The sequence below is a fragment of the Babylonia areolata genome, chromosome 33 (genome assembly GCF_041734735.1).
Source record: "Babylonia areolata isolate BAREFJ2019XMU chromosome 33, ASM4173473v1, whole genome shotgun sequence".
In the NCBI taxonomy this organism is placed as follows: domain Eukaryota; kingdom Metazoa; phylum Mollusca; class Gastropoda; order Neogastropoda; family Buccinidae; genus Babylonia; species Babylonia areolata.
This window is the reverse complement of record NC_134908.1, coordinates 12,093,322-12,118,604: the sequence shown is the minus strand read 5'-3', so window position 1 is coordinate 12,118,604 and position 25,283 is coordinate 12,093,322. Positions and strand designations below refer to the sequence as shown.

Below are 25,283 nucleotides of genomic sequence, written 5' to 3'. Positions count from 1 at the left end.
CATTGTACATTCATCCTGCATATTGCACATTATTCTTCCTACATATTGCACATTCATTATAACCAATTGTCACGTTTTAAGCTCAGTAAACACACACACACACACACACACACACACACACACACACCACAACTAGAACAAGGTACAGCCTATCATGCACGGACTTTCACACGTCTCACATGAGAGTGCGCGCGCGCGCGCGCGCGCACACACACACACACACACACACACACACACACACACACACACACAGTTCTCAAGAATTTAAAAGGTGGATTGAACGTGGAATAAAAGTCTTCAGAGCTCTGGATTTCAACTTAAAAGTTCTGTAGCGTCGTCCTGATGGCAATAGCTCATAATACTGCCTGCTTTTTTTAACCACTCGACTTTCATACAGCTCTTGCATACTAGCTTGTTTCACTCCCACAATTTTACTGCATACACTCATGACATCGTTCAAAACACGCTTACTCCTCACTCCCAAACTTCCATACCAGCACATAAATGAAACCGTCTGCTACTGGTAACCTGGATCCCAGTACTACCTGTCACAGGGTCGAATTGCTGGCGACTAAACCAGCACCACCACCCCCCCCCCCCTCTCACGAGGATGGTGAGGAGGGTGGCTAGACGCCCTGGTGGAATTAAATGACCCATCAAAGGGCGCCAGCTCTGGAGAGCTGCCTGCGGCCACCTAGCTAAGAAGTAAACCCTGACAGAAAATCCGGTGTGCGGCACCTAAGGCGGTTGGATGGCAAACTCTGTCACTTTCCGGAAGCTCCTGCGGCCGCGTTGGCACCAAAACGCAACAGCCTTGCTGTTCCTTTGGATCTGTCAGCGAGGTTGAGAGGGGGGGACAAACTGCATGGGCAACAGCCTGTCTTCCATATTACATTGCCCAGGCTTATATCCGTCCATCCATCCACAAACTCCTTGCACCTTGCACCTAAACCCTGGAGAGGACACTCCAGCTTCGATACTAGCACTAGCGTCGGAACAACACGTGAAGCAACAGTTACCGGTTATGAGTTAGCGCTCAGTTGGCGTAGAGCCGACGCCAGGGGTTGCTTCTGATGGTGGGAGAGACCCTTGCGTCCCACTGGACAGCTACCGCCCGCCCAAGCTGGGCAGCCCCCAGCCAGTTAGGTGCTGTCCCGCCACGATCTGCCTTCTTCTATGGGTGTATGAAGATTAGGAGAATATCCGACAAGCAGGTCGTTAATTTCCGCACCAGGCAAAAAGAAAACTTCAAGAAACGGATCAACAATGAATCTGGCCTGTTGGAATGTCCGGACAATGATGCCTGGGCTCTCCCAAGATCTGCAAGACATCAGCGACGCCAGAAAGACGGCCGTCATAAACAGCGAGATGAAGAGACTAAATGTGGACATTGCCACTCTGCAGGAAACACGGCTGGCTGACTCAGGAACACTAAAGGAGAGGGACTACACCTTCTTCTGGCAAGGAAAGAGTTCTGATGCCCCAAGAGTACGGAGTAGGCTTTGCAGTCATGAACAGCCTGCTGAACATGATCGAACCGGGCAGCGGCGGTTCAGAACGACTATTGACTCTCCTCCTCAACACCTCCGAAGGCTATGTCACTCTTGTCAGCGCATATGCTCCAACACTGTCCGCCTCTCCAGACGCCAAGGATGAGTTCTACGAAAATCTCGCATCAACCATAAGGAACATCCCCAGGACAGAACAACTTGTTCTCCTGGGCGACTTCAATGCCAGAGTGGGTGCAGACAACGATTCGTGGCCCTCCTGTCTCGGTTCCTTTGGAGTGGGGAAAATGAATGAGAATGGACAGCAACTACTTGAGTTTTGTACCTGCCATGAACTGTGCATCGCCAACTCCTTCAAGACGAAGCCCCAACACAAAGCCTCCTGGAGGCTCCCGCGCTCAAAACATTGGCACCAACTGGATCTGATCCTAGTAAGACGAGCTGCCATCAAAAACCTTCTCCACACTCGCTCTTACCACAGCGCAGACTGCGACACGGGCCACTCTCTGGTATGCTGCAAGATCAGACTGCAACCAAAGAAGTTCCACTGCTCAAAGAAACAAGGGAACTCTCGCATTGACGTCAGCAAGATGTCTCAGCCAGACCTTGTAGAACAGTTTGCAGAGGCGTTTGAGAGAGAATTCGATGCATTGCAGCCCAGAGACTCTGCCACAGAAAGATGGGAAACGCTACGAGACACCATGCACCGCATTGCTATGGCCACCTTTGGGAAGAAAACCGCGAAGTCCCACGACTGGTTTGAGGCCAAATCATCAGAGATTACTCCAAGTATTGAGGCCAAGCGCGCTGCACTCACTGAGTACAAACGGTCACCCAGTGAGAAGAACCTGCAAATCCTCAGGGCCGCCAGGAGTAAGGTTCAGTTTAAAGCCAGGCGATGTGCAAATGAGTACTGGACAGAGCTCAGCGAAGAGATACAGAATGCTGCTGAAAGAGGCAACATCCGAGGGATGTATGATGGTATCAAGACGGCACTGGGACCAACACAGAGCAAGACTGTCCCCCTCAAATCATCCACTGGGGAAGTAATCAACGATCCTGGCCAGCAGATGGAGAAATGGGCAGAACACTACTCCGAGCCAACTGAGGACGAACTCAGCAAGGCCATTAACAGCCTGACATCAGGCAAGGCACCTGGCAGTGACGGAATTCCCCCAGACCTCATTAAACACTGCAAGACTACTCTTCTGCATCCTCTGCACACAGTCCTCTGTCAGTGCTGGAATGAGGGAGCTGTACCGCAGGACATGAGGGACGCCAAGATTATCACCCTCTACAAAAACAAGGGTGAAAGGAGCGACTGCAAAAACTATAGAGGCATCTCACTTCTCAGCATTGTAGGCAGATCTCGGGTCCTCCTAATTCATCTGCAGAAACTGGCCGAACGCGTTTTTTCCCGGAATCACAGTGCGGTTTTCGAGCAGAGAGATCCACGGTAGACATGATCTTCTCCCTTCGCCAAATCCAGGAGAAGTGCAGAAAGCAGAGGATGCCCCTGTATGTCGCATTCATTGACCTCACCAAGGCCTTTGACCTAGTCAGCAGAGACGGCCTTTTCAGGGCTCTTCGAAAGATTGGCTGCCCCCCTCCCCCAAACTGCACAGCTTGATTGAGTCCTTCCACTCCAACATGAAAGGGACGGTGCAGTTTAATGGTAACCTCTCACAGCCCTTCGACGTACGCAGCGGTGTCAAACAAGGCTGTGTCCTCGCCCCACCCTGTTTGGAATCTTCTTGGCTCTTCTCCTGAGGCATGCGTTCAGCACAGGGCAAGAAGGGATCTACCTGCGGACTAGATCAGATGGCAGGCTCTTCAATCTCGCCCGCCTCAGAGCAAGGACAAAAGTCCGCGAAGCCCTCATCAGAGACATGCTCTTTGCTGACGATGCTGCAGTTGTGACCCACACCCAGCGGGATTTGCAGTCACTAATGGACCGCTTCTCCCAGGCCTGCAAAGATTTCGGTCTGACCATCAGTCTCAAGAAGACAAATGTCCCAGGCCAAGACACGCCATCTCCACCAGCTATCACCATTGATGACTACGAGCTTGAAGCCATCAATCAATTCACTTACCTTCGGTCCACCATCACTGACAACCTCTCCCTTGACACCGAGAAGAGGATCGGGAAGGCAGCCACAACGCTAGCCCGCCTCACACAAAGAGTGTGGACAGATCCCAAGCTGACCACGAAGACAAGGATGGCTGTATACAACGTCTGCGTCCTCAGCACCTTGCTGTATGGCAGTGAGGCGTGGACCACACATGCTCGTCAGGAGAAAAGGCTCAATACCTTCCACCTGAGAAGCCTACGGCGCATACTCGGCATCTCCTGGCAAGACAAGGTGACAAACACCGAATTCCTGACTCGTGCTGGCCTCCCGACCATGTATATCATGCTGAGACAGCGTCGGCTGCGCTGGCTGGGCCGCGTTCGCCGCATGGAAGATGGTCGCATCCCAAAAGACATCCTTTATGGAGAGCTCGCCACGGGGCAGAGAAGCATCGGCCGCCCACAACTGAGATACAAAGACGTTTGCAAACTTGACATGAAGGCACTTGAGATCAACACTGAGTCCTGGGAGGGCCTTGCAGATGACCGCAACAGATGGAGAAGCACTCTCAAGAATCAGCTACAGATTGGTGAGGACAAACTGTCAGCTGCTGCAGCAGAAAAGCGAGCTCGCAGAAAAGGGACGGCAGCCGACAAACCAGCATCAGCTTACACATGTGATCGCTGCAACAGAGACTGTCTCTCTCGCATCAGTCTCTACAGTCACAGGCGACGCTGCTTGGTCCAAGCAGACAGCCCAGTTAGAGACATTAGGTCAGATATACTCAATCCATGGTCAGCCATGACCGAAGGAGGCCTACTACTTTAATAATAATTATTATTATTATCATTATTAGTATTATTTTTTCACAATTGCCAATATCAATTAATAAGTTATTGATTATATTATTATTTATTATTATTATTATCATTATGATTATTATTATTATTATTATCATGTTATGATTATTTTTGTTCTTGTGGGTTTTGATAATTAAGAGTGGAGTTGTTGTTGTTTTTTTGGGGTTTTTTCAATGGTTATTAGATGATGATGGTCGTTTTATTAATACTATATGATCAAATTATATCACTAACAATGAAGAAAGGTTTAATAAAACTACTGATCTGAATAATGGTTAAATAAAAAGTAACCAATCATTGAAAACTGGTGCCGATTATGAAAAATGCTGACATAGAATAATGATGACAGTCCGACATACAGATGACCAGGCCATGAGTTGTGTGCTGCACATTATGACTGTGTTTTAATCACCTTCTCTCTCTCACTCACACACGCATGCTGAAGACCAATACACAAATGTAACATTACGCAATTCTATTCTGTGTTTCGTATTGTGCAACTTTCACGCTCACTTCTATTCATAAACGAGTGAGGTTGTATGTGTGTGATATCTTTTTTATTTATTGCCCCGCCGTTTAGGCAGCCGTACTCAGTTTTCAGAGGTGTGTGCATGCTATTCGAAGTGGGTGCACAAGTCACGAAAATACAAGTTGAAAGTAAGAATTAAACAACACAGGTAATCTCAGATGAGCATATTGAGCGTGGTACCAAACCCTCTGATCAACAACGAACAGAGCAATCAACCAGCTTAAGTTGAAGATACACGCCGCAGTGCTTGATATCAGTTACAGTGTTTGGTCTTTGTGAAAAAAAAAGTACTGTAAAGTAAATGGGGACCCCATCTACTCCCCCATTCCCTCCACCCCCCTCCCCGCAAAAAAACGATACATGTAAGTCGACTTAACACATTTAGATTTGTGGAAATAATGAAACATTCTTCACTTTTTTTTTTCGTTTTAAAGTGTTGTTCGTTCGTTCGCACTTCAGATTAACGTGCTTTTCACTTCCAAGTGATAACAGAAGTATTTTGGTGTCGTTTACGCGAGTGTGTGTGTGTGTGTGTGTGTGTGTGTGTGTGTGTGTGCGTGTGTGTGTGTGTGTGTGATGCGTGTGTGTGTGGTTAGTACAGCATTAGTCAATCTTCGTGTGTGTGTTGTTGGTACAGCATTAGTCAGTCTTTCACTGACTGGAGTTTGTACTGTGGGCGTGTGTTACAGGTACGACTACAAGAAGCTGTTGTTTAATTCTACCTTCTGTCTGGTTCCACGAGGTCGTCGGCTGGGGTCCTTCAGGTGGGGGTCTTCCGTTGTCTTTGTTCATTCTTTTTTTTTCTCTGTGTGTGCGTGTGTGTGTGTGTGTGTATGTGTGTGTGTGTGTGTGTGTGTGTGTGCACGCGCGCGGCTCAACATCCAGCTTTCATAGTTACATGCATCCAATACATGTGTGGTTTGAAACTACCGTGGGTTTTAAAATCCAACGTAAGTCGCCAGGTTGTTGGTGTCCTTCGTTTTTACACTTTGTCCATCTCCTCCTTGTTGACTCACTTGTGTAAACAAAGTGAGTCTATGTTTTAATTCGGTGTTCGGTTGTGTGTGTGTGTGTGTGTGTGTGTGTGTGTGTGTGTGTGTGTGTGTGTGTCCGTGTGTGTGTGTGTGTCCGTGGTAAACTTTAACATTGCCATTTTCTCTGCAAATACTTTGTCAGTTGACACCAAATTTGGCATAAAATAGGAAAAATTCATTTCTTTATAGCCATCTTGTTTTTAAAAAAAAATGCACCTCTGGGATGGGCGCAAAAAATAAAAAAGAAGCCAAATTATATGCAAACTGAATTTACTGTTATATTTATATTTTTTTATTCTCTAAACTTGGCACTTTGATCTGATATTCTGACACAACAATAGCAGTCATTTTTATCATTTTTTGTTGAAACGGGAACTTCTTTTGCTGGCATGGAAGTTATATTTCTGGTGCATGTCTTTGCTGCAGATAGTAAAAAAAAAAAAAAAAAAAAAAAAAAAAAGAGGGAAAATTAATCTGTAATTAATGCTGGGGGGTTAATTTGCTTTAAACTGATCTTTCTCATTTTCAACATTACATTTTGAAATTATACTCAGTACATAAAAAGCTTGTGTGTTTTACTCTCAGAGTACAGGGCTTTCACTATGTTCATTCGCCCAAGTAGTCTTTTTCGGAAAATACTAAAATCAGTACTACGAGGGGACTTTATAGATCTATTGGCTGAGCCCTGAAGGTCATGGGCAAAAATCAGTTGGGTACACATATTTATACATATTCAAAGCGTGTGCTCATATTCTTCGCGAACGCGAAGGACGCTATTTTGTTTCAAGTTGTTGACCTGCCCGTTCAATCCTATATTCAATGGACAATACACGATAACATGTGATGGAAAGTTGGAGAAGGAGACCGTTGAATATTTATTCAGAGAAAGATTTGTGAACGCCTCATCACTTACTGGATTATGCCCCAAATATCAACAAAATCAATGGGGATACACAGTTTAAAATAAACCATAAGAATTAATACCCTTGATGAAACGTAAAAATTTCCAGTCTTGACTTTTCTCAAAATGAAGTCCTTTTCACTTCATACGACGTTTAGAAGTACTTGTACTTGGCTCTACATGTTATTAGTTTAACAAAATACTTAATTTTCATATCAACTTTAAAACTATAAAACTAGAATGAACATAAAAGAGAAATTGAATCGACCGTGTTGTAGGAATCCCGGCGGGTGTAACTAAACTTGTACATCTATCTAGATCCAGAGAAAACGGCTGAATGTTGCAGTGTAATTACGGCGATAGCCACGTCTCCTTTACCGCGGACTTAAAAAGATTTTTCAATTGCCCTTAAAGATATTTTTGAATGCCCAAGATACACCAGAATAATATGATTTAAACAGCGTTCTCACTGCGAATACCACAATCGATTTATCGCCCTTTAAAAAAAGCATGTTTAAACGCTTGACTTCCGCTCGTCGGACGGAGCGGACGTTTTCCGACCAGCTTTCCCGTCCACCAACTTTGCCTACTGCCGAGATGCTATGAATTGAACTTTGCAGATTTCACGAGAAAAAGTGCTGTGCCTTGTGTCACTGGAGCTTTCCGTTCTTTTTTTTCTTTGTTGTTTTTTTTTTTTTGTTCTTTTCTTTAAAAAAAAAAAAAATTTTCTTTCCTTTTGAAAATATGCACTGGTGGCAGTCAGCACAATGAGCACCTCTGTGTCAAAATATTTCGGAAAGACTGGCAGCAAGAAGACACAGGAAAGTTTTCCTTCACTGAGTGAGAGTCCGGAGACGAGAGAGACAAGGCAAAGTAAGAAGAAACAACATCAAGTGAGTGAAAATAGTATACAAGAAGGTAACGACATGGCTCTTCATGTTAAATTAGAAGAAATCAACAAAAAGCTAGAAATGTTGATGGATACTCAGAAAGACGTAAAACAAATACGTGACGATATGGACAAACTGACAGCAAATCTAACTGAACAGATAGACTGGTTAAAAAGTGTTATCTTCGAACTTCAGACAGATAAGGACAAATTAAACAATGAAGTAAAAAAACAAAAAAAAACAAAAAAAACATTAAAGATGAAAACTTTAATTTACGTGGTGAACTGGAACAGCAAAAGACTGAGATAAAGAACTAAGGTGGGCGCAGAATGACCTGGAACAACAGGTCGTATGTGGCGTGTTTTTGGTGTAAAGGAAGAAACTCAGGGAAAAGGCGAAAGTGTTGAAGACTGTGTTAAAAAAAAAAAAAAATGTACAGAGATCTTCACCAAGAAGGTGGGTGTTCCGGTGGCTGCAGAGGACATAGAAATGGCTCACCACTCGGGTCGTCCTGGAACTGGCAAACCACGCCCCATCTTGGTGAAGTTCTACTCTCGGAAAAAAAAAAAAAAGCGTGCTAGAGAACCGGAGAAAGTTGAAACAGAGTGGGATATCGATTGGTGAGAACTTAACCAAACAGAATTTATAACCTACTAATGAACGCACAAAAACACTTTGCAACTCTTTCTGCATGGACATCGAATGGAAAAAAAATATTAGTGAAATTAAAAATGGCAAAACATTTAAAGTTGACATCAACATAAATTTGGAAGACACTTTCAAAAAAGTGATGATAGGAGGTGCTCATTAAAAACAAATTGGATAATGTAAGAAATGAAATTAGAATTGGTTGTTGTGATTGTCTTTTCACTTTTTGATGACTTTCATTCTTTTTCTTTCTTTTTTTTTTTTTTAAATCAAAAAAGGGGGAAAGAAAATTCTTTTGAGTTTTTGATCTTCTGATCCAGTGCGTCAGGATGTCCACATAAACCCCCTTGTGCTCAATTCCCAGTCAACTTTCAGTAAGATACCCTCTCGTATCCCCTTAACCTTTCTACACTTCCCATTTTCTTTAATCATAGCGTAATGAATTTAATACAATTTTTCTCTCTCTTTCTTTCGTTATTTGCATTCTGTGTTTTTGTAAACTTTATTGTCTGGAACAAAACAATGACGCATTTTTGTGGTTTTTTAAGTTGTTGTTTACAATGTTTGCAAAAGAGTTAAAGGTGAGATGGGAAGGGTGGGTGTGTCAGGATTCTGTGTACATGTGTTCATAATTAGCCAGAAACAGACACTCCCTGTTATTTCCACAAATATCCCGGTTTACACGCATACGCACACACAGTCACCTCACACACACATACATACATGCACACGCACGCACGCACGCACACATATACACAAGCGCGCGCACACTCACACACATGCACACAGGAATAATAGTGCTCATCCAAACACCCTAACCCTTGTGTTGAATGCTGATACAATTGTTTTCTTCATGGCCAAAATAGATAACGGAGGTTATTAGAGACCTACACAGAACCCGTGTGGTAATGTCGGTGACTTTGAAATGTTTTTGACGTGTATTTGTGATTGATGTATAAAACAATGAAAATAAGTGAAACGCTTCAATGCCTGCGATGTTACAGCTGTAGTGATATTGTATCGTGACGCTGTGACATTGTCACAACTATATATGCACTGTTCAAAGTGGGATGGGTGTTGTTCACTGAAACCCCTCAATCCTGTTATCAATAGCTCTTTATTTTCTTATTTATTTACTGTAAACAGTCTCATAACAGTTTCATTACTCATTGTACATTATTTTTCTTTTCCATGAGATATATTCAAAAAGTGACATCTTTAAGCAGATGAAAAATGTCTGACAAACATTCAAGGGTAACAGATCAAAGAGTTAATTTATAAAAATAACAAAAACCTTATTTTATTTTTTTTTTGTGCCGGGCAGATATGGAATATTAGATAACAGAGCTTATAAGTTTTCTTTAAAATGTGAGAAGGAATTGTAATCACGATTTATTTCTAGTTCAACACACACACACACACACACACACACACACACACACACACACACACACACACACACACCACATTCATATACACATTTAAAAATGTGTGATTACTTGCTGCTTGTTTCTGATCGAATAGACTGCGCGCGCAGGCAAGCACATGCATAAGCATGTGCGCGCGCGCACACACACACACGCACACACACACACACACACACACAACACACACACACACACACACACAAATGTTTGCATCTAACCCTTCAAGAATGCGCGGATCGTGATAACACATAGCAAGTGCAGTCATAGCAAGACTAAAATTTGTGCTCCTCCGTTGCATCACTTGGTAAACTATTTGATGTCAGTGATGCCAAGATTCAAACTTAAAAGGGAATTGGGGTGTCTTGGTGTTTCGATTTTTCATTCTTTAATGTGTGTGTATTGTTTGATTGGGGAGGGATGCAGTGTGATTTGAAATGGAGAACGGACATCCGGGCCTCACCTCCCTACAGGAGGTGATTTCATTTGCTGTTTTTGAAATGCGTGATAAAAGTAATATGGTGGTGGTGTTTTGTTGTTGTTGTGGGGTTTTTTTGTTTTGTTTTTCCCCCCCAGATATTTGTGTGTAAATATTATTTTAAAATGACACTTTAAATCAACATACAGCATTTTGATTTCTTTCCAGTTTCGATTGTTGACATTGGGTGTTGTTTTGACTCACTTGTTTTCTGTGTGGAAAGATTCATTGCTTCACTCCTCGTCTGAGATGTGTGATTAGCTTGCTGGCATCTTTGCTGTCTAGCGTGCCAGTTGTTATGAATGTTTTTGTCTGGTGGGTGAAGTTGGGTCTGCGTTGCAGTTATTTTCATTATCATTATGAGCGGTCAGCGCTTTTTTTTTTTTTTTGGTTCTTTTTTTTTTGTTTTTTTGTTTTTTGTTTTTTTGCTGTTGTTGTTTTTGTGTGTGACATATTTGAATCGCCAGATGATGTCTTGATTCCTTTTTGGTTCTTTTTCAGCTCGGATTGTTGGTATTTGGTGGATTTTTTCTGTGTTGACTCCCTCCTCCCCACCCCACCCAACACCCCCCCACCCCCCGAAACTTGGGACTCATAGTGTCCCCATTTTCTGAAAAAAAAGAAGGGGAAAAAAAGAGAAGGGAAGGGGAAAGGGTAGAAAAAAAAATTGTGCTGGAAGTTTCCTGCTCGCCCCCAACCCCCCTGAGTTTTGCCTGAAAGTCAGTGTCAGAGGCATGTCAACAGTTGGAAATGTGTGAACCTATACATCCCAGGTTAGACTGCACTTTTTGCTCGAGAGCGAAAGTCCAGATTATCACCCCTTCTGATCCCCCCCCCCCCCTTTTTTTTTCTTTCAGTACTCCGTGTAATTGGTGTAATGTTTTGTTTTTGTTTTATATGTATGCGTACTTTCTGTGGAACATTATATACATGGAATAACCATTTTGTTCTTTGTTTATTTTTATATTTGATTTTGATAAAAACAGGGTTTACCAGATCATATACAGAGGGACATATTTGAAATCTTTAGACTATCATTAATGTCCAGTCTTTCAATAATTTCAGCTAATGTTCAGGGTCTAGGTGACTTTAAAAAAAGACGTGATGTCTTTCAGTTTCTCAGACAAAAAAATATGTCAATGTATTTCATGTATTTCTTGCAAGATACCCACTTTGTAAGTAGACAAGAGAGACAGATAAGAGCTGAATGGGGATATGAATGCTTTTTTGCATCATATACATCACAATCAAGAGGTGTAGCAATTCTGTTTAATAATAATTTTGATTTCAAAGTAAAAAATATAATTAAGGATGTTGATGGGTACTATCTGATCATATCAATTCAAACTGTGGAAAGAGATATCACACTGGGAAATATTTATGGTCCGAATAGGGATAATCCCCAATTTTATGTAGAATTAAGTAATCAGATTAAAGAACTGGAATCTGAAATAATAGTAATTGGAGGGGACTGGAACCTAGTTTTGAATCCACCATTAGATTACAGTAATTACAAACATGGTAATAATCCTAAGGCACAAGCAAAAGTTATTGAATTGACAGGTGATCTAGAACTGGTAGATATATGGCGGGAAATAAATCCAGAAATACTTAGATTTACATGGAGAAGATTAAATCCACTGCAGCAAGCTAGATTAGATTTTTTTTTTAATTTCCGAAAATTCATGAGCTAAGGTAAAAGATGTAGACATTTTGATTGGTTATAGGAGTGATCACTCTTTTATTTCAATAAAGTTTGAGTTTAGAAAAGATACTAAATCAAGGAATTTTTGGAAATTCAACTCATCCCTTTTAAAAGATAAAGAAAATGTAGATACGATGAATAATACAATTGAAAACATAAAAGAGCAGTATGCTGCACTAGTATATAATAGATCAGAAATATGTAATATTCCCATAGAACATTTACAATTTACTATATCAGACCAGTTATTCTTAGATACCTTAATGGAAATAAGGAAAAAATCAATAGAGTATAGTTCTAGAAAGAAGAAAAAGGACACACAAGCAGAAAAGCACCTTGAAGAAGAAATTGCAAGAGAAAGTAAAAGTTGTAAATCAGAAGAAGATTTACAGCAAGTACAAGAGAAGAAGAATAGTTTAATTACACTAAGAAAAATTAAAATACAAGGAATATTGTTAAGAAACAAAGCTAGGTGAGCAGCGGAAGGAGAAAAAGTATCAAATTATTTTTGTAACCTTTTTGTAAGATCAAACGGGTTTTGTATCTGGCAGATATATAGGAGATAATCTAAGGCTTATTTATGATATAATCTATTACTTGAAGGAAAAAAATCTACCAGGACTATTAGTTTCAATAGATTTTGAGAAGGCTTTTGATTCAGTTAGTTGGAAATATGTGCATAAAGTTTTAAAACATTTGGGTTTTGGTGAGGATATTCGTAGATGGGTAGAAGCGTTCTACACCAATATGAAATCCTCAGTAGTAGTTAATGGTAAAGTATCTACAAGTATACAGATTGAACGAGGCTGTAGACAGGGAGATACACTCTCACCCTATCTGTTTATTTTGTGCGCAGAGATAATGGCTTGCAAAATTCATCAAAACAAAAACATAAAAGGTATAAAGATATCAGAGGTAGAATTTAAGATTAGGCAGTTTGCTGATGATACGTCTTATTTTTTAGAGGGTGACAAAAAATCATATGGAGAACTGTTCAAAGAACTAGAAGCAGTTTCAGGACACAGATTAAATCATGAAAAAACATGCAATGTATGGGTGGGAAATAAGCGTAATTGTGACACAGTTTATTATCAAATTTGAAAATGAATTGGAATCCACTACAGTTTAAAATCTTAGGGCTCTGGTTTACTAATGATTTGCGTAATATAACAGATTTAAGTATAACCGATAAGTTCAATGAAACAAAAGAACTGTTTCATATGTGGATAAAAAGACCAATTACACCTCTAGGAAGAGTAGCTGTTCTTAAGTCGATAATCTTGTCAAAATTAATTTACTTATGGATTATGCTTCCAAATCCACCAGATGACAGTATTCAAGAATTGCAAAAAATGTGTTTTAATTTTATATGGGATTTTAAAAAAAGGACAAAGTTAAAAGATCAGTGGCAATGCACAGTGTACAAAACGGGGGTATAAATATTCCACATATTCTATCATTCATAAAATCTTTAAAACTCACATGGTTGAAAAAATGCTACAATATGTCACGTCCAAAATGGAAAACTATATTATCAAAAGAATGTCCAGAAGTTGAAATATTACAAGAATATGGCCCAGTAGTTCTTACAGTTGGAGGACATATAATAAACCCCTTTTGGAAAGATGCGTTTCGTAGCTACTAAGAATTTTATGACAAAACTGATGTACATGTTAAGCAAGATATTTTGCTGGAACCTTTGTTTTTTAATAACAAATTTAAGATTGATGGTAAAGTCTTGTATTTTGAAGATTGGGTCAGAAAAGATGTTTACTATGTGAAAGACATTGTGAAAGGGAATGGACATTTTTTCAGTATTCAAGAATTCCAAGATAAAATTGAAAATCGAGTCCCAATGTTAGAATACTTTGGTTGTGTTAATTCAGTTAAAAGTTTATTTAAGAGAAAAGAACATTTGAAAACAATTATCACAATGGAATCAGCTTTAATAAAGCATACACTGCAATGATAAAGGCCCCAAGAGGAACGAAATGTTTCTACGAAATAATAATTGGAAAACCAGAAAAACCAAATGCCTGTAAAAATTGGGACTTGATTTTTTAAAACAAGCCTGACTGGAAAAACATTTTTTTCAATACAAAAAAATCCATGAGATAAGGTTAAAATAGTTCAAGATGAAAATTAATTATCATATTCTTGTGACAAAATCTGTCTTGATGAAGATGGGAATAATCCCAGGTAATACGTGTAATTTTTTGTAAGGAAGAAAGAGATACAATTCTGCATTATCTATGGGAATGTAACTGTGTACAACATTTTTGGACGGAGTTTGTGAGATATTTAAAAGAAAAATGTTTACATTGTGATAGACTTAACCTGAATGACACACTGGTGCTTTTTGGACATAACAAAGTGAAAACTGATGAATGTTTCTCATATATTTTATTGATAGTTAAATTTTATGCATACAAATGTAGAATCAACAAAGTAAAACCAACACTACAAATGTTCAAAAAAGACCTCAAACAGGCATATGAAGTAGACAAGTATGCCTTTTAACATAACTATGGAACATAACAAATTTGTGGAAAAATGGGCACTTTATAACTGTTTAATGCAGTATTATGCTATACAATGCTACCTTGGAATTTTGCCATTGAACATACTATTGTTTTGCTGTTGTGGACTTGTCAGTACCTAGAACTTAATTATATGCTTACCCTATACTTTCTAATGCACAGAACTTACAAATTCTATATCAGTAAACCTTTTTCTGAATAAAAAATATTGAAAAAAAAAGCATGTTTAAATGTTAAATTTTTTAACGTCAGTTAAGGAGCCACGATAGTGTATTGGGTAAGACAGTTTCTTCTCACCCGAACACGCGGGGTTCGAATGTGCCGTCAGGAAATTTTTTTTTTTTTATTTTTTTATCCCGAAGCTTTATAATAACAAATACAGAACACATTTTAACGATTAGATTTTTTTAAAGTGTATCACAAGTGAGTCTTGAAGGCCTTGCCTCTGTTGTTATCCCTTTCTTTTCTCCCCTCCCCGTCCCTGATTCATATTTTCTATTTTCTCCCCGAAGAGGCATACGATATTCATAGTGTATTTTGTTTTGTAAAAATCGTCTTAGTGTAGTTCCAGGCCGTTGAGAAAGGCAATTTCTACCGAACATTTCCATCTGTCTTGGTCCGTTTGTTTGAGATGTCCGCCTTTCTTTGTATTAGATCTCAAAGCTACACGTTCCAACTTTGTTTTTCGTTATTAACATATATTTTTATCATCTTATTTAAAGATGAATTGTTGTACACACAATCATTGCTCCTCTGCTTTCTTCATAGCTTCTTTTTATAAACTCACTAATATATTCGTTATTCTGAAATTGAAGATGAATCAAATAAAAAAAAGAATCTGTGGGTGTTGTGCTAAATGACTGGGTTTGTATGAGGTAAATCTGAATGTTTCTTGTTCGTTTATTTCTCCATTTTTGTTTCTTTCACTCATGAATATACAATTTTGTTATCTTATTTAAAGATGAATTGTTATGCATAATCGTTGCTCCTCTGCTTTCATTAGTATCTTTTCATAAACTCGGTAATATATCCGTTTTTTCCGTAATTGAAGATGAATCAAAGTAAAAAAAATGTTTTTTAAGCTTCTGTGCTAAATGCTTGGGTCAGTTCTAACCAAAGACCAAAGAATAATCGCCTCTGTAAGGGGGTAGGGGGGGTATTGGACTGGTGCGTTAGTCGCTTTCTCTCCCATAGTTTTCTCCCCATCATTTGAATTTTGATTTAGAAAAACAAATAACAAAAAAACACGGTTTGGGTACCCCTGACCCCTCCTGTGCAGGTTTCTGGAGGTGCTGCAGGCAGCCTGCGTACCCGTGCTGTTGAGTAACGGGTGGGAGCTACCCTTTTCTGAAGTCATCGACTGGAACCGGGTTGTGGTGTGGGGAGATGAGCGACTCTTGCTGCAGGTACGTCCTCTGTGTGTGTGTGTGTGTGTGTGTGTGTGTGTGTGTGCAACCTTGTACAACAAAGCGACGTGTATTGTAACAAAGGCATTATTATGATGTCACAGACATACACAGGAAAAAGGGAAATTATATCCAAACCCAGGTCTCTGGAGGCTTTGGCAGCCATGAATACCACTTCTGTCTGTTCCATCACCGTTACTTCTAGTCTGACTGGCGGATATATGTAATATAGCGAGTCTGAAAACGCACATGACTGGCCCACTAGTTGGAATGGAATGCGGAGAGAGAGAGATGGAGGGAGGTGCGGGTGGAGGGGGGGGGGGGAGTAAGTGTAAGTAGCATGGTCGACCGAACGAGCCTTTGGGAGAAGGAAAGGAAGGAAAGGTGGAGGTAGATGGTGGGCGATTGGGTTTTGGTTTTTGCATTTAATTTGTGTGCGTGCGTGCTCTTATTTGCATTGGTTGGTGGGTGTTCTGTGCGTCAGTTGCTGACGCTGTGTGTGTGTGTGTGTGTGTGTGTTCTCTGTCTCTCTTGCTAAGGTTGAAGTGTGTTCGTTGTCTGATTTTCTTATATGTGTTCTCTGTCTCTCTTTCTTAGATTGAAGTGTGTTCGTTGTCTGTTATTCTTGTTCGTGTGACTTGTGTGTTTTCTTTCTCACCTTTTTTTCTGGTACATGTATGTTGTATCTCTTGTCTGTGTTTCTGGTGAGATCTCTTTTCCTTTTATTACTTATTTTGAGAGAGAGAGAGAGAGAGAGAGTCATCTCGTTCACCTTTTAAGGGCCAGTTCAACTCCCCCATTTTCTCCTTCTCTGTGTATGTCCTCACACGATCTGCGGAAACGTTACATAGAAGGCACTGGGTTGTGTTTATTATCCAGATAGTGCTTATTATTAATATGCCCATCCCACATATGGCCCCTTATCCCAAACCTCCATTGTTTTTATCAGGGCCGATGTACAACAAACAGCTCCGTGTTCCTCTCTCTCTCTCCCCCTACTTTCTTTTCTCCCCCATCTCTGTCTTTGTGACTGTCTCCCTCCCCTCTCTTTCTCTCCCACCCCGTCCACCTAACATCAGTTTCTATTCTGATATGTGTGATCGTGATCTTCAAATCCTCCCATGTTATCTCGTTTTGTGCGAGTGGGCTTTTATTTCTAATTTTCTTGTTCCTCGTTTTCTTGTTCCTGTTCTAGATTTTTTTTCTTTCTTCATCTTCTTCTTATTCAGCTTCTCGCTCACCGTCTTGTTGTTGTTGTTGTTGTTTTCTTCCTCATCTCCTTGTTTGTCTTGTTCTTATTCTTCTTCTCCTTCTGCATTCGTGAGCTGAAACTCCCACGTTTATTCGTTCAGATTTCCAAGTGTGCTTTTACGTGTCAAATCGTTTTTACCCCATGGGTCTTAGAAGCTGCTAGCATGCGGCAGCGCCCAACCCCCGGGCAACGGCTTTGACAGGCTGGCTAAACTAGGTGAGGGTAGCCGACGGGTCTCAAACCCTCGGTGAGTTAGGGCTTGTCTACCCAAGCATGTGAAGACTGGATCCGGCGGACTCTGCGGGTTTCTTCTGCGGAAGAAGCCTTCATGGTTCAACGGAGAGGAAGGCGGTTGCAGCAGAGCACTGTGGAGTGCTGAGGGCAGGATGAGGCACATAGGACATCCTGGTCATCCACTGCATCCGTTTCCATCTCCAGTCGTCTTGACCTCGTCTTGCCACTGGATATAGACGGTCTCGGACAAGAGAGTGAGGTCGACGGTGCGCAACTCCTCCTCACTATAAACAAAGTCATCGCGCAAGTCATCAGTCATCCTTCATCCCATACCATCATTTTCCCCAGGCCCTGTGGCGACAGGCGAGCGACGAAGCGACAGGTGTGGGTACACCGGCAGTCGTAGCCGCGGACCTGCACAAAGGCGGCTCAGGCCATAGGGTCGTTTTTCACCGACTGGAGCAGCGGTGGAGATCGGCAGCCCCCTGAGCGACTGAGCAGCCCTCTTCAGGACAGCACTGCTCACCTCCATGGCACGAGGAAGGGGCTAGAAAAGGTGTCCTAAACATTGCCTGCTCCACACCACCCTAGTCAGCATACCGCGGCTGACGGGGACCCTACTCAAGCGGTCGACACACAAAGGAAAGAAAGAAGAAAACAAGGAGCACCCCATTGACCATTGCCACATTGAATGTGCGTACGCTTCTGGACAGAGGCGACTCAGCCAGACCACAGAGACGCACAGCACTCATTGCGAGTGAACTAGCCAGGTACAACATCGACATCGCTGCCTTAAGTGAGACCAGACTGGCAGAAGAAGGCGAACTCTGTGAGCGAGGCGCAGGCTACACCTTCTTTTGGAGTGGTCGCGGACCTGAGAAGAGACGTGAGGCTGGAGTTGGCTTTGCAGTGAAGACAACTCTCATTGGCAAGCTGGCTGGCCCCCCGAAAGGAGTGAACGATCGCCTGATGACGATAAAACTCCCCTTATGCAACGGGAAGAAATTTACCACCATTATCAGCGCCTACGCGCCCACCATGACCAACCCGGATGAGATCAAGGACAAGCTCTACGAGGACCTGAACGCTATCATCACCACTGTTCCCAACGCAGACAAGCTCATCATTCTTGGTGACTAACGCGAGAGTTGGCTGTGACAGCACCTCCTGGGAAGGCGTGATTGGGAAGCATGGGGTTGGTAACTGTAACAGCAATGGTCTACTACTTCTCCAGACATGCGCCGAGCACGACCTTATCACAAACACCGTCTTCTTCCTCCCTACCCGTAACAGGACGTCATGGATGCATCCTCGCTCTGGGCATTGGCATCTCATCGACTTTGTCATCGTCAGGAAGAGGGACAGGCAGGACGTACGAGTCACGAGGGCCATGTGCGTCGCCGAGTGCTGGACAGACCACCGCCTTATCGCCTCCAAACTCAACCTCCGCATCCAGCCCAAGAGACGGCCTCAGGGCATGAAAGCACCCAAACGCCTGAATGACAACAAGCTGGAGCTAGGCAACATCAAGCAGAGCTTTGCTGACAACCTGGAGGAACGCCTTGAGTCCACCATGCTGGACAACCAGAATGTGGAGGCAGCATGGGGCGCACTGCATGAGACGGTGTACAACACTGCCATGGAGTGCCTGGGGCCTTCTGCCAGGAAGCACAAAGACTGGTTTGATGAGGACTGCACTGAGATCAAGCAGCTGCTGGAAGACAAACGCCAAGCCTACAGAGCCCACATTGAAGATCCGAAGTCACAGTCAAAGAAAGACATACTGAAGAGTGCACGCAGCACCATCTAGCTGAAGCTGCGGCAGATGCAGAATTCCTGGTTGAGCAACAAAGCTAATGAGATCCAGGGCTTTGCAGACAGGAACGACATGAAGAACTTCTATAACGGCCTGAAAGAAGTCTACGGTCCCACCACCTCCGGATCTGCTCCACTCCTCAGTGCTGATGGTTCTACCCTAATCACTGACAAGGACGGGATCCTTGAGAGATGGGCTGAACACTTTGACAGCGTACTGAACCGCCCTTCCACCATCAGTGATGAAGCCATCGACCGACTCCCCCAGGTGCCAGTTAGTGAGTCATTGGATGCCATTCCAAATTTGGAGGAGACCCAGAAAGCTATCCGTCTGCTATACAATGGCAAAGCCCCTGGCTCAGACTCCATCCCAGCTGAGGTCTACAAAGAAGGTGGTATGGCGCTGACTGAGAAGCTTCATCAGCTGTTCCAGCTCATCTGGCAGCATGAGGCAGTTCCACAGGACTTCAAAGACGCTTCCGTCATACACCTGTACAAGCGCAAAGGAAATCGTCAGGCCTGTGACAACCATCGTGGAATATCCCTGCTGTCCGTCACAGGCAAGACTCTGGCCAGAGTGCTACTCAACCGTCTCATAGCGCACCTTGAGCAAGGTCTCCTACCGGAGAGCCAGTGTGGCTTCCGGAAAGAACGCGGGACTATCGACATGGTGTTTGCTGCCAGGCAGCTCCAGGAGAAGTGTCAGGAACAGAACGCCGATCTTTACTCCACGTATGTCGATCTGACCAAGGCCTTCGATACTGTTAGCAGAGATGGCCTTTGGAGAATCATGGCGAAGTACGGATGTCCCAGAAAGTTCATCACCATCATACGGCAACTACACGATGGGATGCTGGCCCGAGTCCAAGACAACGGAGAGACTTCAGAACCATTCCCTGTCTCCAACGGAGTCAAGCAAGGGTGCATTCTTGCCCCCACCCTGTTCAGTCTCATGTTTTCAGCCATGCTGACAGATGCCTTCAGAGGTACCGCACAGATGGCTCACTCTTCAACCTCAGGAGGCATCAAGCAAAAACCAAGGTGAGGACAGACACCGTCAACGACTTCCTGTTTGCTGATGACTGCGCTCTCAACGCTGCCTCCGAAGCTGACATGCAACACAGTGTCGACAAGTTCTCTGCTGCCTGTGACAACTTTGGCCTCACAATCAGCACAAAGAAGACTGAGGTGATGCACCAGCCAGCTCCAGGAAAGCCTTACGTTGAACCAAACATCTTCAACAACGGGCAACGACTGAACGCGGTGGACAAGTTCACATACCTGGGCAGTACACTCTCTCTCACAGTTGTCATCGACGACGAGGTGAATGCCAGACTCGCCAAAGCCAGCGCTGCCTTCGGCAGACTCCATAAGAACGTTTGGAACAGGAGAGGCATCACCCTGGAGACGAAGCTCAAAGTATACGAGGCTATAGTTCTCACCACACTGCTCTATGGATGTGAATCATGGACGGTCTACAAACGCCACGCCAAAAAGCCGAACCACTTCCACACCACCAGCCTCAGAAAACTTCTCGGCATAAAGTGGCAAGAGAAGATCCCTGACACAGAGGAGCTCACTCGTGCAAACTTGCCCAGCATCTACACCATCTTGATGCAGGCCCAGCTGCGCTGGGCAGGCCATGTAGTTCGCATGCCAGACCACCGGCTCCCCAAGAAACTGCTGTACGGCGAACTCCAACATGGCAGGCGCTCCCATGGAGGCCAAAAGAAGCGCTTCAAAGACACTCTGAAAGCTTCTCTGAAGGCCTTCAAAATCAGCCACGACACGTGGGAGCTGAATGCAATGGACAGACCAAAGTGGCGTTCAGCTGTCCACAAAGGCGCCAAATCCTGTGAGGCCAACAGAATCGCTGCAGCAGAGCAACGCAGACAGGCCAGGAAAAGCATTGCCAGCAAGTCCCTGACAGCCGCCACCATCCCCTGTCCACACTGCGTCAGAACCTTCCGGGCGTGGATTGGCCTGACCAGTCATCTGCGCACCCACAGAGCCCAACCCACCCACCCCCAGGATGACTAGATGGTCCTCGTCGATCCCGATGGACGAACCACACCCCATGGTTTACGCAGCATTCTCCATTTGTGAGTGCATACTGCATCTGTTGATGTTCCCGTTTAAGTTCTCGACTGCTGTCGTTGATCTTTGATCTTTCTCTGCTCGCCTGTACAAACACACACACACACACACACACACACATATATATATATATATATATGTGTGTGTGTTTGTGTTTACTCACGCGCATGCACGCATGCATGCCCACGCTTGCGGCACAAAGGGGTTTAAGGAAGCCTGTGTGCATGTATGTGACAGCACAGTCTCTCCTCCCACAACCCACCAAAAATCAAACAGGTGTCATGTGGGACTGCTGCAGCAAACCTACAGTGTCACATCGTAATTATCGTTAACTTCGAAAATGCTGCCAAGAGAGGTCTGAGACTCTGACACACCACCCCTCCACTTCCTTCCCCACTACTTTGACCTAAGCAGTTAACATCTTTGTGTTTGAGCGCGCGCGTGCGCATGTGTGTGTGTGTGTGTGTGTGTTTAGTGGATGGGTGTGTAGGTGTTTGCGGTTGAAGGTGTGTGTCTGTGTCTGCATATCTGTGTGTGTGTGTGTGTGTGTGTTCGTTAGTGAATGAGAGAGAGTACACAGAGGGTACTGTGTGTGTGTGTGTGTGTGTGTGTGTGTGTGTGTGTTCGTTAGTGAATGAGAGAGAGTACACAGACAGAGGGTACTGTGTGTGTGTGTGTGTGTGTGTGTGTGTTATTACTCTCGTGCCCATAGACTCCACCTTACAACCCCCCACGCCCTCTTCCCCACTCCCTACCCCCACCACCCCCGTCTCCCCCCCAAAAAAGAAAATCAGTTTTATTTTGGCCTACAATCTCGGATGATGGTCTCTTGCTTTCTACATCTCCCAGCCAAGTTTTTCGTGCATGTCGATCTGGCCTGATAGACAGAATTGTGTGTAATGTGGTATCACATTGGTGTGTGTGTGTGTGTGTGCGTGTGTGTGTGTGTGTGTGTGTGTGTGATATTTTTTGATGGGGTGGGGGTGAGAGGGCGTGGGGGAGTTGTTTCTTCTGTGTCTGTGTTTATCCCCCCACCCCCCCTCTCTCTCTCTCTGTGTTTTGTCTGTTCTTCATGTCTTTCTGCCTGTCTGTGTGCATGTCGAGTCTGTGTGTGTGTGTGTGTGTGTGTGTGTGTGTGTGTGTGTGTGTGCGCGTATGTGTGTGTTAGAAAATAAATTGTCTTACTGTTCCAGTCTATATTACTGTCAGTTTCTCACTATTTCTCATCACATTCCCACCCACAGTCACAGACACAGACACGGACACACACACACACAGACACACACACATACACACACACGCGTGCGCGCGCGCGCGTGAGCGTGCATCCACATACTTCCTCTCTTCTCCCTCCCTCCCCCCCAACTACCCTCCAGTCTGCTAGTCTCTCTCTTTGTCAGTGTGTCCGTTCTTTTCGAACAGCCACACAGATACTGACACAGCGTGCCCACGCACAATAACACAAAATGCGCGCACAGACGCGCACTCACCCACCCATGCACATACGAAGGCCGACCCCCAGACACCCTCACATTCACACACGTGATTAGGCCAGTGCGTCTTTGCAGACAGATCTGGGCGGGATAGCTCGACCTCCTAATATAGTCTGGAAGGGTTACTTGGGGAAAGTGTGGTCGGGCTGGGGTGGGGTGATGGCCTTGGGGGGCGGGAGTGGGGGGTGGTAGGGGCAGCTCTCCTTTGCTCACCCCAGTTCAGGTCACCCCAGCATCTCCATTGGAGGAGATATTGGTCGTGTGACTCTCGACTGCCTGTCAGGTGACCCTGGGTCTCACCAACTGGGGGAGGCAACTGCGTGCCAGGTATTCCCGAGCTGTCGGCCTGCTGGTCTGCCGGCGGGTCTGACACCCAGGTCGGACTGATCACTGGACTTCCCTCCAGCCTGGTCAAGTTTTTCTGTCCTTTCTTTTCCCTTCCTGGAGGTCCAGGTATAGTGAGCCTTGGAGATGGGCTCACAGGGTGGTTGGCATCCACAAGTAGATTCCCCCATTCTGCCCGTACAGGGATGCGCCCCTGTTACACGTTTGGCTGCTCAAAGGACCGGGATGACCCCAGGTCCTATCCTTCCCGGACTCCGACCAGTACCCCATACCCTATACATCTGGTGTTTTCATGGGGATGCACACTGCCTCAGCTAGAAGGACTGAGCTGGTGTCGGTCAGGGCGACCTGTATAGTCATCAGCGCCTCCCATTTGGGTACTGCAAGCATGACCCCCGCCTGTAAGTTAGGTGATTGTACGCGAGCGCATCAGGCGGCTCCGGCCTGTCGGCTCGTCGGTTCGCCACCAGGTCTGACACCCGTCAGACAAAACACCCTCTGATTTGGCCACTTTTCTCCCTTGCTGGAGGTTCAGGTGCCAGGGACTCTTGGGGATGGCCTCACTGGGTGATTTGCACCCACAGGTTGATTCCCGCTCTCCACCGTTACGGGGGATGCACCCAGTGTGGACGCTCGGCTGCCAGGAGGACTGGGGCGGAACCCCTCATCCGCTTCCTGCCGGACTGCTCGGCACCTCATTCCGGGTGGCGCGCACTGATGGGGCGGCCAAACTCCACGGTCACCATCGCCTCCCTTCTAGGACCTTTCCCCTTTGGATCCCCCTGTTCGGTGTACATGGTCACTAGCTCTCGGGACTGACTGCCTCTGGGTCATCCCACCCAGGTCTGGAAAGTCTGCAGTCCTCCCCCCCGCCCCCACCCCCCTCCCCTGTCGGTCCTGCTGAGAGATGATTGAGCGACCCTTTCTTATCTCAGAAAGCACAAAGTGAAAAGGTCTGGCACCCACGTTCTCTGGTGTGGATGGACCTACGGTCTAGGCGCTCTATGCCCACAGCGGGCGGGAGAGGTAATAATCGGCCGGCACCTTACCAGCTCTTGGATTGGTCCACTCTTCTTCCCACTGGGTCACGTACCAAAATCAGGAGACCCCGCTGTTTTCTGAAAAGATGAGGACGATGCAGACGGTGACTCCTCCCCTCTCCTTGGTGACAGTTCACGTTCGCCTCGTGATGAGGCAGAACCCAATTCAGACCTGGCGGCACTGGAACCGACCCTCCCCACTCGGGTCACTCAGGCCGAGTCTGCCCTTCAAGCCACACTGTTACCATTGACCCTTCTTCCGCAGAATGACACCATCTCCAGGACCACTAGGCGTCTTAAGTTCTAGAGATGACACAGGAGTTGCTGAATAGGCCTGCCCGCATGACCAGGGGTAATTCTTGTGTCCCCCCTCCCAGTACGGAGTCCTTGTCAGTCCCTGCCCCCTCCCAGCCCACGGGTTAGTTCCTCAAAGACTCTTCCAAGGGTGGGGTGGGGTTCATGTACACCCCTGACCACCACGCCTTTATGGCGTAGAGCCATCTGCACAGGACAGGGTGTGTCAGAATAACACATCCAGAATTCTGGATCTGTGCGCCCAACTGGAGTTTATCACAAGGAGAAATGCGATCTCTCCCCAAGTCAGTCCTTCAGCTTCTTAGGGATGAGATTCAACCTGCGGTCCATGACAGTCTTGCCGATACAGGTTCACTTCGACCGCTTGGTAGATCTTATCCTGCGATTGCACAAATTCCCCCAGGCAAACCGCGCAGTCTTGTGTGCCCTCTTGGACATGATAAATCACTGGCACCCATCACCCCCCAGGGCCAGGTTCTCAGGTGCCCTGAGGCTGCGCTGATCCAAGAGGCTTCAGTCAGTGACATACTCATCTTTCTGGGAGAGTGGTTCCTCGAAATGACGTTAGAACGGCTTCTCTCTCTCCTCTTCAGGCTTAGGGTGTGGCCACCCCCACGCCCCCTCTCGATGTTACAGAACTTGAAGCGGTTTGCAGAGCTCTACTTACCTGCATGACTTTTGACACAGGCATCACTCA

General features: G+C 44.8%; 1 protein-coding gene across 3 annotated transcripts in view; it reads left to right on the top strand.

Moving 5' to 3' along the window:
• The window catches only part of LOC143277052 (exostosin-1a-like), a 156,870-nt gene that overhangs the window by 40,122 nt on the left and 91,465 nt on the right, over positions 1-25,283 (top strand). For all 3 annotated transcript variants that reach the window (XR_013053671.1, XR_013053670.1, XM_076581785.1), the window contains exons 2-3: positions 5,659-5,733; positions 15,869-15,995. Coding sequence is in view for 1 of the 3 variants with exons in the window: in XM_076581785.1 (XP_076437900.1) it covers positions 5,659-5,733; positions 15,869-15,995 (202 nt within the window). In the remaining 2 variants the exon portion in view is untranslated. The remainder of the gene's footprint in view (positions 1-5,658; positions 5,734-15,868; positions 15,996-25,283) is intronic.